A 19,595-nucleotide genomic window follows, 5' to 3' on the forward strand; every position below is an offset into this window, starting at 1 on the left:
CCACATTTTTGGCAACCCTTGCATTCACTACATAGGCAAAAACAATGGGAGACCCACTTCCTAATAATGGGAACATTGCTTTCAGGAGGCCCTCTGACCTCCAAGTCTCTTCAAAGGGGTATTGGGGTGCGTCCAAATTTTGGACAGCTCTGCCACTCACTGCATACGCAATAACAGTATAGGAGACCTACTCTTTAGTAATGGGAACAACAAAGCATAGCCGGCTGATGGCTCTCTAAGAATACTGAGGGCGACTGCTGGCCCTTTTAGAATAGTAAAGGCCGCCTAATGGCGCTATAAAAATAGGCTTTGTGACTTTCAGAGTCTCTCCTTCATGAATGAAACAGGATGTGTCTGATCATGTCTCACACACCACATGGCCAGATAAGGTTGCAAAATGTTAAAATGACATCTCCCGGTGAATGCATTTGTTACGGTTGAAAGCAGTGCAAAAACGCATCAAAAATGCTATGTGTGAACAGAGCCCAAGGTGTGGAGGAGTATTTTTGTTCTTGGGTATTTATTTTGCCTCTATACAAGTCATTACCCTGGAAAGGATGTTCCTTAACATATTTCCCAGGAAAATCCATTTTGTTTTTGTTTTAGTATGTTTTATTGTGAGTCCGTAAAAGTGGCGTAATACTCTGACAACATTGTTCATAGCAGTGACCTGGGAGTCAGAAATGCTTCCAGTGGTCTTCCCCATGCTGTTCCCATGTCATTTAAGCACTGTTCCCATCAATTTGGGCAATTTTTAGGCCTCTGCAGACCGCTGGGGGAGCTGCCTGAAAAATGCTCGAGTTTCCTATAGACTTACATTGGGCTTGTTGCTCGGGTCGAGCACCCGAACATTCCAATTTTCTCGTCCCAAGCATCGAGCATCCAAGTATTTTAGTGCTTGCCCATCACTAGTAGGTTCATTATCTCTGAACCAGAAGAACCGTGGAAAGTCTCTATGTTCTTCATCGACAAAAAAACAGTGAAAAATTTGTAGTATGTCTGCAGTGATGGCAACTGTTTCTTTCCGGAATCTGATGAGAACACTGATGAGAGCAATGTTGAGGTCGGGGCCCATTAAAAGAACATAATTTCAGGAGAGTCCTTGGTATTGTGAGCTAGAGTCGAACACTATCTGGCCAGGCATTTTTGGGTGATAGACACCGAATATTGGGAGGTACCAGCATTCCTTGTTCTCTTTCAGAGGTGGAGCCACCTTCGCATTGGCCATTTTTGAATATTTTGCCCATGAAAGCATTCTTTCATTTATGGCTTCTTTAACAAGCTGCAATTTAGGAAGGCAAGGCACTGTAGTGCCAGCTCTCTGTTGGTAGGAAGATGGGGTTGTTGTGGCTTGAACAGTAGTGGAGCCACCGAGTTGTTGTTTTCATCCTTGTGAAATCCTAGATCCATTATCTCCAGGAAGGTCTCATTTTTGATAGAATGGGCAAATTTATAATCCTCTTTAGTCCTTTGGAAGATAGCACACCCTCATGTGGTCTATGTCTCCGCCTCACAAGTGATCCATGGTGTATCTATCTTCCCTTCAAGTGTGCCGAGTTGGCGAGCTTCTCTTCACAAGGATTTTGTTGGGACAGGGTAGGAAAAAGGATCGATGCCCACTCTCTATCGTGTTCATGTAGAGAGAGTTGATGTTTGGCTTGTGAGGGTTTCCTAGGCAAATGTCACCTATGATGACCCATCCCAGGTCTAGTTTCTGAGCATAGGGCGAGTTATGAGGACCGTTTATCTGCTTTCTCATCTTGTGGACTCTGATGATTTCTCTCCCCAGCAAAAGGACCAACTTGGCTTGAGGATTGAGTGCGGGAATGAGATGTGCTATGCCTCTCAAGTGAGAGCTGCTTCTAGTGTGGGGATTTCTTCTCTATTGTTCAGTATAGAATTACACTCAATAAATGTAGGAAGGGGTAAGGATGTCTATCCATCTAGAGATACAATTTGATAACCTGTGGCTCTCCACTCAAATTCTTCACTAACCCCTGTGCATGTTTTAAATGAGTAGGATGAACTGAGTCCCTCGATTTTAAAGATCTCAAAGAAAACTGAGCTGGAAAGCAATCTATTTCTTTGGTTGTCTAGGATAGCATAGAGTTTAACCGCTTTTTCTCTGTGACCTGTAGAGTAAACTGTAACAAGACAGATTTTTGAGCAGGATCTCAGATTTGTTCTGCGCAAACTTGAGTGCACTGGGGTGACACTTCATGAGGTGTGCTGTTTGAGAAACTTGAAAAAAGCTGGTAACTCTTGATCTCTGAGAGGGCGATCTGGGTGTGTGTCGCTGTGGTGAGGTATCAGTTAGCTATTGTTGCTGTAAAATGCGTCACCGTCGCAATAGTCACCATTGATGTCTTCTTTCTTGAAAGCGTTTGCTGTGTAGTAGGAATCTTCAGGCTTGGTTGCAGGTCACACTGATGGTAGCAGGTAGTTGTGGCGCCCTGCTGCGCATTGGTGCCACAGAACCCAGAACGGTGCATGGATGGACTTCTCCACAAGAGGCCCTCACACATTCACACACCTCCACCCTACCACCTTAGACCAGCAGAGGGAGCCCGTTAGGGATATATATAGGGAGGGTGGAGCTAGGCAGCTCAGATTGGTGTTCAGAGACAGAGAGGAACACAGCTCAGAGTGAGCAGAGAGCGTGCTGACGCTCAGAGAGCAGTGAAGAGGCAGCGAGCTGGCTGCTGTGCTTAGGCGAGCCAAGGCCTACAGCACGTGTGAAGGCCTAGTGAGGGTCTTAAGTGGGACGAAGGCAGAGAGGAGAAGGAAGAAGTAGCGAGGGGGCAGAGGAGCATGCCAGGCTCACCCCGATATATATACCAGACACTGGGTCCGCGCCTACAGGGACCCTTTATACCCAGTAGGAACCACCGGAACCCCTGGAGGACTACAGGTCCCAGGTTCACCAAACGCTGGCTACAGTACCAGGGCTAGGAGGTCTCAGCATCCAGGGAGAGTGATCTCCAAAGAGAAGGCCCTACCACCAGGCCAGCAGGTGCAAAGAGAGATAGTAACCAAGCTAGGCCTAGCTCCAGGCAGGTCAGAAGATTAGAAAAGAAAGCAACGGATCAGGAGGCCCTATACCCGCTCACTGGGGAGAGTCCAAAACTGCATCCTTCACTAGAGATGAGCGGTGTTCGAGTCGAACTGTTCGCATATCTCAAATTCGAGCTGTTTTGGGCGGTGTTCGAGCCGTTCGACAAACCCGAATGATTTGCAAAACATCCGTCTGTTCGAGGTTATGTTCGATAACTGTTCGTGCACCAAAATCGTAACTGGATTTTTTCAGAGTAATACTGTTAATCAATGTTAACACACATTTTCAGTGTACAGCGGGTGGGGGGAGGGGCAGGGGATGGATCTCTGCAGAAATAATGCCGATCTCCATTTTTTTTTTCTTTCCCGCATTTACAGTGGGGAGGTGGAGTCTGTCAGCCTATCAGCAGCGCACACACGCAGCAAAGTGCTTTTTTTTCACACAAGCAAGGGCATGTGTCATTGGCTGTGTATGTCACATGTCCTTGCCCTATAAGACCCAGCCATTTTCCCCGTCGCCACCATTTTCTCACTGCTGCAGCTGAGTGTTAGACGGCACCGCTGCTGCTGTTAGCGCTATATTGTGTAACTGTGAATTGCAAGCGAATTTTCTCTTAAATAGACAGAAAGCTTTAGGGAGTAGGGACTAGTTTGTAATTGCAGCCCTTTTGAGGGCTAGGTTACAGCAGTTCCTAGCACTTTTTGCCAGGCAAGTCTGTGCCAGTGCTGTGCAAGTGTTTTTCACAGCATTTGGCTAAATCTAACTAAGCCAATCCTTTTGGGCCTCTAGCACTGTGTGTTAGTCATTGGAGAAGCCTATCTGTGTTGCAAGATACACCACCTGTGTATCTAATACCATTTTGGGCATAGTAGCAGTGTCTGTTACTCATTGTAGTAGCCCATCTGTACCAAGCTACACCACCTTTGAATTTAATAACAATTTTTTACTGCATCTAGCACAGTAAATAATTTTGGGCCTGTAGCAGTGTCTGTTACTCATTGTAGTAGCCTATCTGTTCCAAGCTACATCAACTTTGAATTTAATAACATTTTTTACTGCATCTAGTCCAGCAAATAATTTTGGGCCTGTATCAGTGTCTGATACTCATTGTAGTAGCCCATCTGTACCAAGCTACACCACCTTTGAATTTAATAACAATTTTTTTACTGCATCTAGCCCAGTAATTAATTTTGGGCCTGTAGTAGTGTCTGTTACTCATTGTAGTAGCCCATCTGTACAAAGCTGCACAACCTTTGAATTTAATAACAATTTTTTACTGCATCTAGCCCAGTAATTAATTTTGGGCCTGTAGTAGTGTCTGTTACTCATTGTAGTAGCCCATCTGTACCAAGCTACACCACCTTTGAATTTAATAACAATTTTTTACTGCATCTAGCAAAGTAAATAATTTTGAGCCTGTAGCAGTGTCTGTTACTCATTGTAGTAGCCCATCTGTACCAAGCTACACCACCTTTGAATTTAATAACAATTTTTTAACTGCATCTAGCCAAGTAAATAATTTTGGACCTGTAGCAGTGTCTGTTACTCATTGTAGTAGCCCATCTGTACCAAGCTACACCACCTTTGAATTTAATAACAATTTTTTACTGCATCTAGCCCAGTAAATAATTTTAGGCCTGTAGCAGTGTCTATTACTCATTGTAGTATCCCATCTGTACCAAGCTACACTACCTTTGAATTTAATAGCAATTTTTTACTGCATCTAGACCAGTAAATATTTTTGGGCCTGTAGCAGTGTCTGTTACTCATTGGAGTAGCCAATCTGTACCAAGCTACACCACCTTTGAATTTAATAACAATTTTTTACTGCATCTAGCAAAGTAAATAATTTTAAGCCAGTAGCAGTGTCTGTTACTCATTGTAGTAGCCCATCTGTACCAAGCTACACCACCTTTGAATTTAATAACAATTTTTTACTGCATCTAGCACAGTAAATAATTTTGAGCCTGTAGCAGTGTCTGTTACTCATTGTAGTAGCCTATCTGTTCCAAGCTACACCAACTTTGAATTTAATGACATTTTTTTACTGCATCTAGCCCAGCAAATAATTTTGGGCCTGTATCAGTGTCTGTTACTCATTGTAGTAGCCCATCTGTACCAAGCTACACCACTTTTGAATTTAATAACAATTTTTTACTGCATCTAGCCCAGTAAATAATTTTGGGCCTGTAGCAGTGTCTGTTACTCATTGTAGTAGCCCATCTGTACCAAGCTACACCACCTTTGAATTTAATAACAATTTTTTACTGCATCTAGCCCAGTAAATAATTTTGGGCCTGCATCAGTGTCTGTTACTCATTGTAGTAGCCCATCTGTACCAAGCTACACCATCTTTGAATTTTATAACAATTTTTTACTGCATCTAGCCCAGTAAATAATTTTGGGCCTGTAGCAGTGTCTATTACTCATTGCAGTAGCCCATCTGTACCAAGCTACACCACCTTTGAATTTAACAACAATTTTTTACTGCATCTAGCCCAGTAAATAATTTTTGGCCTGCAGCAGTGTCTGTTACTCATTGTAGTAGCTCATCTGTACCAAGCTACACCATCTTTGAATTTTATAGCAATTTTTTACTGCATCTAGCCCAGTAAATAATTTTTGGCCTATAGCAGTGTCTGTTACTCATTGTAGTAGCCCATCTGTACCAAGCTACACCACCTTTGAATTTAATAACAATTTTTTACTGCATCTAGCCCAGTAAATAATTTTAGGCCTGTAGCAGTGTCTATTACTCATTGTAGTATCCCATCTGTACCAAGCTACACTACCTTTGAATTTAATAGCAATTTTTTACTGCATCTAGACCAGTAAATATTTTTGGGCCTGTAGCAGTGTCTGTTACTCATTGGAGTAGCCAATCTGTACCAAGCTACACCACCTTTGAATTTAATAACAATTTTTTACTGCATCTAGCAAAGTAAATAATTTTGGGCCAGTAGCAGTGTCTGTTACTCATTGTAGTAGCCCATCTGTACCAAGCTACACCACCTTTGAATTTAATAACAATTTTTTACTGCATCTAGCACAGTAAATAATTTTGAGCCTGTAGCAGTGTCTGTTACTCATTGTAGTAGCCTATCTGTTCCAAGCTACACCAACTTTGAATTTAATAACATTTTTTTACTGCATCTAGCCCAGAAAATAATTTTGGGCCTGTATCAGTGTCTGTTACTCATTGTAGTAGCCCATCTGTACCAAGCTACACCACCTTTGAATTTAATAACAATTTTTTACTGCATCTAGCCCAGTAAATAATGTTGGGCCTGTAGCAGTGTCTGTTACTCATTGTAGTAGCCCATCTGTACCAAGCTACACCACCTTTGAATTTAATAACAATTTTTTACTGCATCTAGCCCAGTAAATAATTTTGGGCCTGTAGCAGTGTCTGTTACTCATTGTAGTAGCCCATCTGTACCAAGCTACACCATCTTTGAATTTTATAACAATTTTTTACTGCATCTAGCCCAGTAAATAATTTTGGGCCTGTAGCAGTGTCTATTACTCATTGCAGTAGCCCATCTGTACCAAGCTACACCACCTTTGAATTTAACAACAATTTTTTACTGCATCTAGCCCAGTAAATAATTTTTGGCCTGCAGCAGTGTCTGTTACTCATTGTAGTAGCTCATCTGTACCAAGCTACACCATCTTTGAATTTTATAGCAATTTTTTACTGCATCTAGCCCAGTAAATAATTTTTGGCCTATAGCAGTGTCTGTTACTCATTGTAGTAGCCCATATGTACCAAGCTACACCACCTTTGAATTTAATAACAATTTTTTTACTGCATCTAGCCCAGTAATTAATTTTGGGCCTGTAGTAGTGTCTGTTACTCATTGTAGTAGCCCATCTGTACAAAGCTGCACAACCTTTGAATTTAATAACAATTTTTTACTGCATCTAGCCCAGTAATTAATTTTGGGCCTGTAGTAGTGTCTGTTACTCATTGTAGTAGCCCATCTGTACCAAGCTACACCACCTTTGAATTTAATAACAATTTTTTACTGCATGTAGCAAAGTAAATAATTTTGAGCCTGTAGCAGTGTCTGTTACTCATTGTAGTAGCCCATCTGTACCAAGCTACACCACCTTTGAATTTAATAACAATTTTTTAACTGCATCTAGCCAAGTAAATAATTTTGGACCTGTAGCAGTGTCTGTTACTCATTGTAGTAGCCCATCTGTACCAAGCTACACCACCTTTGAATTTAATAACAATTTTTTACTGCATCTAGCCCAGTAAATAATTTTAGGCCTGTAGCAGTGTCTATTACTCATTGTAGTATCCCATCTGTACCAAGCTACACTACCTTTGAATTTAATAACAATTTTTTACTGCATCTAGCCCAGTAAATAATTTTGGGCCTGTATCAGTGTCTGTTACTCATTGTAGTAGCCCATCTGTACCAAGCTACACCATCTTTGAATTTTATAACAATTTTTTACTGCATCTAGCCCAGTAAATAATTTTGGGCCTGTAGCAGTGTCTATTACTCATTGCAGTAGCCCATCTGTACCAAGCTACACCACCTTTGAATTTAACAACAATTTTTTACTGCATCTAGCCCAGTAAATAATTTTTGGCCTGCAGCAGTGTCTGTTACTCATTGTAGTAGCTCATCTGTACCAAGCTACACCATCTTTGAATTTTATAGCAATTTTTTACTGCATCTAGCCCAGTAAATAATTTTTGGCCTATAGCAGTGTCTGTTACTCATTGTAGTAGCCCATCTGTACCAAGCTACACCACCTTTGAATTTAATAACAATTTTTTACTGCATCTAGCCCAGTAAATAATTTTAGGCCTGTAGCAGTGTCTATTACTCATTGTAGTATCCCATCTGTACCAAGCTACACTACCTTTGAATTTAATAGCAATTTTTTACTGCATCTAGACCAGTAAATATTTTTGGGCCTGTAGCAGTGTCTGTTACTCATTGGAGTAGCCAATCTGTACCAAGCTACACCACCTTTGAATTTAATAACAATTTTTTACTGCATCTAGCAAAGTAAATAATTTTGGGCCAGTAGCAGTGTCTGTTACTCATTGTAGTAGCCCATCTGTACCAAGCTACACCACCTTTGAATTTAATAACAATTTTTTACTGCATCTAGCACAGTAAATAATTTTGAGCCTGTAGCAGTGTCTGTTACTCATTGTAGTAGCCTATCTGTTCCAAGCTACACCAACTTTGAATTTAATAACATTTTTTTACTGCATCTAGCCCAGCAAATAATTTTGGGCCTGTATCAGTGTCTGTTACTCATTGTAGTAGCCCATCTGTACCAAGCTACACCACCTTTGAATTTAATAACAATTTTTTACTGCATCTAGCCCAGTAAATAATTTTGGGCCTGTAGCAGTGTCTGTTACTCATTGTAGTAGCCCATCTGTACCAAGCTACACCACCTTTGAATTTAATAACAATTTTTTACTGCATCTAGCCCAGTAAATAATTTTGGGCCTGTAGCAGTGTCTGTTACTCATTGTAGTAGCCCATCTGTACCAAGCTACACCATCTTTGAATTTTATAACAATTTTTTACTGCATCTAGCCCAGTAAATAATTTTGGGCCTGTAGCAGTGTCTATTACTCATTGCAGTAGCCCATCTGTACCAAGCTACACCACCTTTGAATTTAACAACAATTTTTTACTGCATCTAGCCCAGTAAATAATTTTTGGCCTGCAGCAGTGTCTGTTACTCATTGTAGTAGCTCATCTGTACCAAGGTACACCATCTTTGAATTTTATAGCAATTTTTTACTGCATCTAGCCCAGTAAATAATTTTTGGCCTATAGCAGTGTCTGTTACTCATTGTAGTAGCCCATATGTACCAAGCTACACCACCTTTGAATTTAATAACAATTTTTTTACTGCATCTAGCCCAGTAATTAATTTTGGGCCTGTAGTAGTGTCTGTTACTCATTGTAGTAGCCCATCTGTACAAAGCTGCACAACCTTTGAATTTAATAACAATTTTTTACTGCATCTAGCCCAGTAATTAATTTTGGGCCTGTAGTAGTGTCTGTTACTCATTGTAGTAGCCCATCTGTACCAAGCTACACCACCTTTGAATTTAATAACAATTTTTTACTGCATGTAGCAAAGTAAATAATTTTGAGCCTGTAGCAGTGTCTGTTACTCATTGTAGTAGCCCATCTGTACCAAGCTACACCACCTTTGAATTTAATAACAATTTTTTAACTGCATCTAGCCAAGTAAATAATTTTGGACCTGTAGCAGTGTCTGTTACTCATTGTAGTAGCCCATCTGTACCAAGCTACACCACCTTTGAATTTAATAACAATTTTTTACTGCATCTAGCCCAGTAAATAATTTTAGGCCTGTAGCAGGGTCTATTACTCATTGTAGTATCCCATCTGTACCAAGCTACACTACCTTTGAATTTAATAACAATTTTTTACTGCATCTAGACCAGTAAATATTTTTGGGCCTGTAGCAGTGTCTGTTACTCATTGGAGTAGCCAATCTGTACCAAGCTACACCACCTTTGAATTTAATAACAATTTTTTACTGCATCTAGCAAAGTAAATAATTTTGGGCCAGTAGCAGTGTCTGTTACTCATTGTAGTAGCCCATCTGTACCAAGCTACACCATCTTTGAATTTTATAACAATTTCTTACTGCATCTAGCCCAGTAAATAATTTTGGGCATAGTAGCAGCATCTGTTGCTCATTGGAGTAGCCCATCTGTACCAAGCTACACCACCTTTGAATTTAATAACAATTTTTTACTGCATCTAGCCCAGTAAATAATTTTGGGCATAGTAGCAGTGTCTGCTACTCATTGGAGTAGCCCATCTGTACCAAGCTACACCACCTTTGAATTTAATAACAATTTTTTACTGCATCTAGCCCAGTAAATAATTTTGGGCATAGTAGCAGTGTCTGTTACTCATTGGAGTAGCCCATCTGTACGGATATGCAGCGATACTAAATAACCAATGATGCACAAGCTTATGGCCTCCATATTGGGCAGAACAAGTGCAGACAAAAAAACAGACACTCCTGGAACTCTTCCCAATAGTGGTAGCAATAGAAATATGTGGCGCGCGCCTGGCTAACAAAAATATACGCTTCATAACAAAAAACACCAGCCTAGCACACCGCATTAATAAGATGGCATCATCTTCTCTCCCAGTGCTAGGCCTACTACGCCGGCTTGCATTCCTGTGCCTAAAACACAATGTATGGGTCCGCACTAGCCACGATGCTGAGGGGTCTAACGCTGCTGCTAACGCTTTATCACAATTCAATTGGCAGATTTTCACAGAGCTCCTCCCCAATGCCCTCCCATCGGGCAACAGTTGCCCACCCTCCCTATGGGATCTAGTGGCGAATAGTTGATGCCATTAATCAGAGCGTCAGTTGCCCCGTCGACGTGGCAAGCATACAATAAAGGATGGGAAGAGTGGACTCGACTAGTAGCAGGCAGACGGGTTTACCAATGTGAACAAGCCAGATTACAAGTCACCATAGAATTTCTCCACCAGCTAATGATGAGGGGCATATCAGGGGCGTCAGCGCAGCGGTGTCTGACCGAAGTAGCATTTCACTTCCAACTACTGAATTGGGGAGATATGACAAAGAGATTCATCATCAGACAATCCATAAAAGGGTGGAAAAGGGGTCAGCCAAGTCAGGAGTGTAGACGTCCTGTCCCGTGTCACTAAGACTGATTTCTCACATCATATCCCTAACACCATTAACATGACACTCACAATTTGAAGCAACACTACTGTCTACTGCATTTGCGATCGCCTTCTTCGGGGCGCTATGCATATGCGAATTAGTCCCTCAATCCAAAATTACCACCAGTGGAGGCTTATTACAGCAGGACGTAGTCATAGCCAATAATGCAATATGTCTACGCATACGCAAATCGAAAACGGTTCCAGCGGGCAGGGGCACTTGGGTACTTCTACAACCCACAAACGGTACACTGAGTCGGGTAACAATAGTAAAAACATATATAACCATCAGATCACAAAGTAATTTCTTCCTATCACACATTGATGGAACGCCATTATCAAAATACCAGTTCCAAGCTATATTTAATAAATGCCTATCATCGGCAGGGAACCACTCCAAAGATTACGGGACACACTCATTCCGCATAGGCGCGGCCACGGAAGCAGCAAGAGCAGGACTGTCAGAAACGGAAGTTCAGAGGATAGGGAGATGGCGATCCCCATGTTTGGCAAGATACATAAGACCGGACTTGTTATCCTAACGTGGTTTGTTTCTTTTACAGGTGACGCTAAGCCAACAGTGTGGGTGATAGGCCACTCGTACATACATTGGGCAGAAAAAAGGGCGAAAGTCCACGCAGGCGGGAGGAAGTTAGAGTTTTATAACACATATTTCAACTGGAGAGGTATTAGAGGCCTGCAATGGCCACAGGTACTAATGGAGGTAATCAAGGTAGGGAGAGAGGCAAGAGGTCCGGTCATCTTAGTTATACAGGCCGGGGGAAACGACCTAGGTCATCACAAGAGCGCATAACTAATGGCAATAATGAAACTAGACACTGAGCGCTTCAGAGAATTTTTCACAAAACTAACTATTCTGCCAATAGTGGTATGGCAAGGTGTGCGAGACATCACGGCCATCGAACGGACATGGCGGGTAATAAATATTCGGATAGCAAAATTTAGAAGAGACAGAGGCGGTGTAGTGATACGACACCGACAACTGGAAGGAGATAAAGCAGGCCTCATACGGCCCGACGGTGTTCACTTAATGGATATTGGACTGGACATATTCCTGTCAGGACTCCAGGATGGAGTGGAACAAGCGTTAAGAGTGATGGATGGGGGTCAGAGTCCTGAATACGAGTACGCAGGATCCTCCGTGGCCTGGAAATAGAAAGGACATGTTGGAGAGTTACACTTGTTGGCCAACTTGCCGGTGTAGAGACACAGGGCATGCTGCAACAAGCTGAATTATTTTAGAAATAAAATGACTTTCTAATGGAATGAGTATAAAGAGTTAATAAAGCTGTGACCGATCCTCACCCATCCAGTTGTAAGAGTTACATTATTGTATTGTCAAGGAAAGGGGGGCGGTAGGGGGGCTGAGCGTCTGGGTTTGGTTGGGGGTCCCCACAGTCTGCCTAGGCTAGATGCAGTTAAAAATTCTTATCAGATACACAGGCAGTGTAGCTTGCTTCAGAGCTGGGCTACTACGCTGACTAGCAGACACTGAAGCTTTGGAGCAGACCTCTGAGTAAACAGCTCTTCAGACTCAACCATCTGTGTTACCCCAAGCCATAGTGTATGTAGTTTCTTACGGTTAAAAGTTGGGGGGGAGCGACCCAACCCACCTGGAATTGACGATGCCAATGTCGTGTAAAACACAGCAAGGGTACTCCAAAAAGAGTCTCCATTTTTTCCAAAAATTGTGGCACAGACACCACTTCAGTGGCATCAATTGCCCCAGAGTTGCTTAAAACGGTTGGTGAGGTGATTTCACCAAATCCTCAAGCTTTTAGTCTCCCCAGGATGACACAGGGGTAGAAAAGTCCTTGCGGATCCATGATTTGTTCATCTTTATGAACGTGAGTCTGTCAGCACACCACCAGCAGCACTGAACACACGTTCAGAGAGAACGCTGGCTGCAGGGCATGACAAGATCTCCAAGGCATGCGTGGCAAGCTCCGGCCATTTTTCCAGATTGGAAGCCCAAAATGAGCAAGGGTCCAGTGACACAGTCATTTCTTCGATGTTCACTTGGAAATACTCCTGTACCATCCTCTCTAGGCGTTGACTATGTGTCAGACTTCTTGTCTCCTGTGGCCTTGCAAAGGATGGTCTAAAAAAGTGGTGAAACGATTCCACAAAATTGCTGTTACCAGCAGATACTGTGTTACTGTTATGGTTTGAGTGATGAAGACTCGACAGTCCCACGGTTGGCAAGTTAGAACTGTGAGATTCACTATGTGCACCACTGGTGTTTTGTGGAAAAGCACATGTAAGATTCTGCAACAGCCGCAGCTGATACTCCTGCATGCGTGAATCCCTTTCTATGGCAGGAATTATTTCGGCAAATTTACTTTTGTACCGGGGATCTAAGAGTGTGACAACCCAGTAGTCGGAATTACTTCGAATTCTGACAATCCGAGGGTCATGTTGCAGGTAGTGCAGCAAGAAGGCACTCATGTGTCTTGCGCATCCAGGAGGACCAAGTCCTTGTTGTGTTGGTAGCGAGGTAAGAATCATGCATCCTTCCTCTGCCCTCTCCCCACAACCTCGCACAACAGAAATGTGATCAAGGTCTCCCTCAACTGATGAGTCTTCCATGCACATCACCAGTTCGTCCTCCACTTCTTCCTCGGCTCCTGCACCTTCCTCAACAGTTTGGCTGCTACTATGCGCCCTGGTTAATCCCTCTCCCCCACCCTCCCATGCCTGCCGCCTTGGTGCTGCCGACTGTCTGGACCTTGGAGATATTATCCCTTCCACATATGACTCCTCCTCTACTTCCTCCACCTCCTCTTGTCCCACCACCTGACTCCGAATTCTGTTTAACGTGTGCTCCAGCATGTAAATAACCGGAATAGTCATGCTGATAATGGCATCGTCAGCACTAAACATCTTTGTCGCCATTTCAAAACTGTGCTGAAGGGTTCATAGGTCCCTGATCTGAGACCACTCCTCCAGCGTGATTTGCCCCATCTCTGGATCTCGTTGGCCCAGGCTATACGTCAGAACGTATTGCACCAGAGCTGGTCGGTGCTGCCACAGTCGCTGCAACATGTGCAGAGTTGAATTCCACCATGTCAGCACATCGCATTTCAGCCGGTGAACTGGCAGGCCCAACGACTTCTGTAGAGATGTAAGTCGTTGAGCTGCGGGATGCGAACGGCGGAAGTGAGCACACAGCAACCGTGCCCTCTGCAGAAGGCCATCTAGTCCAGGATAGTGGGCTAAAAATTGCAGGACAACCAGGTTCAACACGTGAGCCATACAAGGCACGTGTGTGACATTGCCCCGGCGAAGGGCCGCACCCAGGTTTGCAGCATTGTCGCACACAGCCTTCCCTGGTTGCAGGTCCAGTGGAGACAACCATTCATGAAACTGGGTCTCCAGAGCTGACCACAACTCCTCAACTGTGTGACTCACATTTCCCAGGCATTTCAAAGTAAACACCGCCTGATGCCGTTGAGCCCTGCTGCCAGCATAGTAAGGAGGTGTGCAGGATTCCTTCTGCGCAGTTAGAAAGCAGGTGGCATTACCAGAAAGGCTTTGGGTGCAGGTGGAGGACCGAGAGGAGGTTGAGGAGGCAGAAGCAGTTTAGGAACTTCGAGATAAAGAGGATTGACGCACAACTCATGGGGACGGCAAGACTTGGACAGTAGCGCCTTGTCCTGCTGTCACCATAGTTAACCAGTGCCCAGTCAGTGACATGTAACGCCCCTGTCCATGCCTACTCGTCCAAGTGTCTGTGGTGAAATGCACCCAGTCACACACAGAGTTTCTCAAAGAAGCAGTGATGTTGTGTGTGACATGCTGGTGTAGTGCAGGCACACCTTTCTTTGAGAAGTAGTGCAGACTGGGCATCTGGTACTTGGGCACTGCAACGGACATAAGGTCTCGAAAATCCTCTGTGTCCACCAGGCAGAAGGCAGCATTTCTGTAGCCAACAGCTTGCAGATGGTGAAATTCAACCTCTTAGCTTTGTCATGGCTAGGAGGAAATGGTCTTTTACTTGTCCACATCTGAGGGACCGAGGGCTGGCTGTTGTGCTTAGACGGGGTTGAGTAGGGTGTCCCTAGAAAACTGCCGGTCTGTGAGGAAGATGCAGGTGGAAAAGTTAGGTTGCCTTGATCCAAAGGTGGTGCTCTCGATGTCAGAGAGCGCTCAACACCAGCTGGTGTTTCCACTTCCAAATGAAATGATGACCTGCCAATGACACTGGCTGTTGCGGGTAAAGAGGTGGCAGGTCTGTGTCCAAAAACATGTGTGACTGCTGTCCCCCCAGCCACAGAGGATGAAGAGGCTGCGGATGCACAAGATGGGGCAGACGGTGGTTGGCCCGGCCCGCTAGGCCGCATTGTAGCACAGTGAGCTTCCCACTGCAACTAATGCTTCATATCCATGTGCCGGTTCATGCATGAAGTACTCAAACTATGGATTTTTTGGCCTCTACTTAGCTTTTGGTGACAAATATTACAGATAACACGAGTTGAGTCATCCTTATCCATCTGAAAAAATACCCAGGCTATGCAAGGCTTAGAGCCCATGCGACATGAAGAGCCACCACGACTTGTGGTCAGAGGCAGAGTTGTGGTTGAGGATGCAGTTGTTGACATGCTTCCAGTACTACGTCTCTGTCCAGGAAGGCGCAACCTAACCTCGTCGTCAATAGCATCCTCCTCCACCTCCTCTGCTGACCTCATCGACTGGCTGACTGTGGGTTGAAAGTAAGTGGGATCTCCAACCTCGTCATCATCACCCTGTGTGTTCTCACACCCGTCGTCCTCAGAGCCAACCTCTTCCTGCCCTGACCGAAAAGTCAAGTTGTCGCTCCAATCAGGTATTTGAGTCTCATCATCGTCTTCATCATTGTCTCCACCAACAGGAGTTACAGTTTGGGAACGAGGGTCTACATTATGCTCAGAACCTTCTTCATCTGGTCCTGGATCCGACTCATAAAGATTCTGGGCATCAGTGCAGATCATTTCCTCGTTTGGATTAACCGAAGCTCTGGAGCAGACCTCCGTTTCCCAGGCTATAGTATGAGTAAACAGCTCTGCAGACTCAATCATCTGTGTTACCCCATACTCAGACGGGCAGCTGGAGACTTTGGAGCTGTGAGGAAGCAAGTGCGATTGGGGTGACACCTCTGAGGACTGGAGTATTTGTGATGTTGAAGTTGAGGTGGAGGAGAGCCCACTTGAAGGAGCACTTGATATCCGTTGAAGCATCTGCTGTTTTTGTGCCTCATCTGGAATTTGTAGCGATGGGAGTGTGCGTAAGAAAGGGATCGTATCACATTGTCCACGAAAAGAACTAGACATCTTAGTTTGGCTGGCAGATGGTCTTTCTTCTGCAGATGTTACTCCCCCCCCCACCGTGGGGGGGCTCGACCCACCAGCGGACAGGCACCAGTATTGGGAGAGGGGGGCTGGCCGTCAGGGTCCACCGCGACTCTGGCACAAACCCGGCGACACGGAGGTCGCACGGGCAGGAACGGACTGGCCATGTCGGCTTCACACTCCAGCATAGTCCCTCTGCCCGCTCGCGCCCGTGACCTCAAAAGGATGCGCAAGCGACTTTTCTTCCCAGGGCTGTTCCCCGCCCAGCAGGAACGTGGGGGAGCTCAGGTCGGCCTTCCACTGTACTCCCTTACCTCCCTCGCCCTCTTTCCTTCTTCCGTTCTCCATCTAACCCCTCGGCTCTGTGGTGTCCGCTCTCCCTCCAGCTCTATCCTTCTCACAGGTGGACTACCGCGTGTATTCACACTGTGGTGAATCTTTTGGGCCCAGGCATAAGAAGTTGTCGAGGTAATCGTTAATATGTGCCCCCTTAGAAACGTCCATTACAACCCATTCAAGGAAGCAACTAAACGCCTCAAATAGTGAGCAGGATCTGGACCACACCATGGGCAAACAGTGATCTATATAGTATGCTCCTTCCCAGAAGCAGCCCAATAGGTGGACACTATTCGGAGGCACAGGTAGTAAGTAACCGGAACGCCGCATCAATGTCTGTTTTGGCCATTAGGGTGACCCTTTCCAACTTCTTGATCCGCCTGATTGCCTTGTCAAAGGATGTACAGTATATACTACTGTACTTGGTTCCGCGTCGATGTTGTCGTTTACTGACCTGCCCCTTGGATATGACAAATGGTGGATTAGTCCGAATGTATTGGGCTCCGTTTTTGGCACAACTCACAACGGGGATACCACTACGTCTTGTAAGGAAAGTGTTCTGAATGGAACCACCATTCTACCTAAAGATATTTCTTTTTTTAATTTTCTTGTTACAACGTCTGGGTGTTGGTAGGCTGATTTTAGATTTTTACTCCAGCCTTTCTTGATTTTAGAAGGGCATGACGTGCCTATATCTGTGTCTCCCCCTCCTTTTACTACTCCAACTCTTTTCTTTTCGCATGACTATATGTACTTGTCACCTTTCCATGTGTTAGTTGTGTCTTCTGAGCAGTTTGTCAGCTTTTGGACACCTTTGAAGGTGTTTTCTATGTGTTTCAATATATTTTTGTTTGCTTGCCATTGGTTTTAACGGTGTTCGACGGTGTTCGACGAACAGTTCGGCGAACATACCGGTGTTCGACGAACCGAACCCGAACACTACGGGGTGGCTCAACTCTACCCTTCACCTGGAGTACCCTGGACAGTGCCTGCAGCATCACCAGTAAAGGTACTGAAGCTTACCCCTCTGTGAGTGTCCGTCTTTCCTCCGGGACCGTCCTGCCTTCTCTCCCCTGCACCACCATCCATTACACTCCACGCTTCCCTGGAGCTAGCTCTACCTGGGAAAGAGCCACACCATCCATGCTGCTGTGGCGGCCCTGAGGGTTTGACCGACACAGGGATGCTGCACTTCTCTAATGGAGTGTAGTGTTCCTCCTCTGAGGTAAGAACAGTGTGATAGTCGTGACCCAACCTTTGCATCCAACGCCACATTTCTCCACCAGAGGGGGCTAGTATGCACTAGGTGCTGCTCCCCTGGTTACAGGGAGACTGGGGAACCAAGAGTTAGGGGAACCAGTTAGTGGGTGAGGGTGGAGAACTTACAAGTTAGTTACACTTTAAATTTCATATTTAATAAAAAGCCATCTTTGGTCTTGGTCTTTTGATCGTCTTTAGCCTAGCTCTTTGACTGTCTTTATGCTGTCAATTGCTGAGGGTACTGTGATCTCCCACCCTAACGCGGATCCTGTGTGGGCCTGCATCGGATGGAGACACAGCCCTCGTACCCCGGCCTTGGGACGAGGGGTAGGTTGTAGACAAAGAATGTCTCGACCCGGTCAAGGACCAGGACCAAGAAGGCCCGGACCTTAGAAGTGTGGCTCCATAGCAAATGGATACCAGGCAGGATGCAGACGGAGCGGTGTACGCCACCTGTCCTCGCCATGCTGATATATTCAGAGGGAGTCCGGCTGCAAGAGGGGTACCGGCCCCCGACACCCGACCTTGCTACTCCATGTCCTGGTTGGGAAAGCCCTGTAGGCCCTGAGGATCCCACCGGGTATCGGACGGAGGGGAGCTGCCACCCGTGCCCTTGTTCTGAGAGGAGCTCAGAGGGAGACCGGGCCTATTCGCACACACACGGACAGGAAAGGATTCGATCTGTAGTTCAGGAACACTCTGGTGTAGGGTCCCGGCTGAATGCTGGACTTACTCGGAGGTTGTCAGACTCCCATCCCTGGTGACCGCAGGACTCCGCGGGAAGCAGGGAGTCGCCTTCCTTCTGCTATCTCTAAAGTGAGTAAAGCCTTGGAAGTTCACCCCTATGGCCTCCGGACTGTTTATTCTGCGCCACACCGCGCGACGCGGCATCCGTTCTCCTCTACCACTACCCTCTCCATCCTGTCTCTCTGCCCTGAGGCCCTGCTCCGCCTGTGGAGAGTAGTAATAATTCTGGCCGCTATAACACCATGCCTCAGCGGACTGCAGCGGCGCTGGTGGCCTTCACCAGGTGCCACAGGTGGCGTAGTCGTAATTCAGCCCCTCAACCCGGATAAGCCCACACCATCCTTTTTAATGTGAAAGTCCTGTGCACGGGTCGGGTCCGGGCCTTGGCTGTACCCCATCTCTCCATCACAGGATCCGACTCTGAGTCCCCCATCTCCCAGGGTAAAGAAAAGGACTTTTCGAGTAGAGGCGTCACAACCTGGCGTAGTCGGCAGGATCCCGTGCCCGCAGCAAAGGAAGGAATTACCCATTGCTACCGGGTACTGTGTGCCTTACACCTTTAACTGTCATTTTACACTTAAAATGGCGCCCGCCCAAGAAGAACAGGCGCCACAATGCTGTGAAAAGACTGTCTTTGAACGCCTCCCATCGTGGGCTGGGCTCCCGCTTGGCACCAAAAATGTGGACTGCCCCTTCCATCAGAGACTGTCCGCGGGGTAATGCCCGTCAAACCGGATGGGCTGAACGAAGGCAGGCCTGTCAGAATTCCACCCAGGAACCGCCCTGAAAGAGGGCGAAGAAGAAAAGCAACAAGGTGCTGCCATTGCAGTCGGAGCTTGGCATTCGTCAGAGGCAGACATGGACGCTTCTGGAGAGCAAACCAATGCACCTTCTGAACCCGGTTCAAGCCCTTCACCCGACAGAGAGCGAGGCAGCAGTATCCTCACATCGGGAGATTTTGAATTTCTCCGGCAGGAAGCTCCGGGTCTCTTGCGGAGACAGAGAGAGGCCCAGGAAGCGGCAACGGCTGCGTGGCCGGAAGAGATGCTGCTGCGTATCCGGTCCCGCCGCCAAGGAGTTGAGGTCCCAGGACAAGGAGACTTGGTGACA

General features: G+C 45.6%; 1 protein-coding gene across 1 annotated transcript in view; it reads left to right on the plus strand.

Moving 5' to 3' along the window:
• Nucleotides 1-1,732: 1,732 nt before the first annotated feature.
• LOC141152679 (olfactory receptor 10AG1-like) overlaps nt 1,733-19,595 on the plus strand; it is a 145,721-nt gene continuing 127,858 nt past the window's right edge. Inside the window, exon 1 of the mRNA XM_073637238.1 lies at nt 1,733-1,849. Within this exon, the coding sequence (XP_073493339.1) occupies nt 1,733-1,849 (117 nt within the window). The remainder of the gene's footprint in view (nt 1,850-19,595) is intronic.

Source organism: Phyllobates terribilis, unplaced genomic scaffold, assembly GCF_046119375.1.
Source record: "Phyllobates terribilis strain yellow unplaced genomic scaffold, ASM4611937v1 Scaffold_6__1_contigs__length_29720123, whole genome shotgun sequence".
NCBI classification, from domain to species: domain Eukaryota; kingdom Metazoa; phylum Chordata; class Amphibia; order Anura; family Dendrobatidae; genus Phyllobates; species Phyllobates terribilis.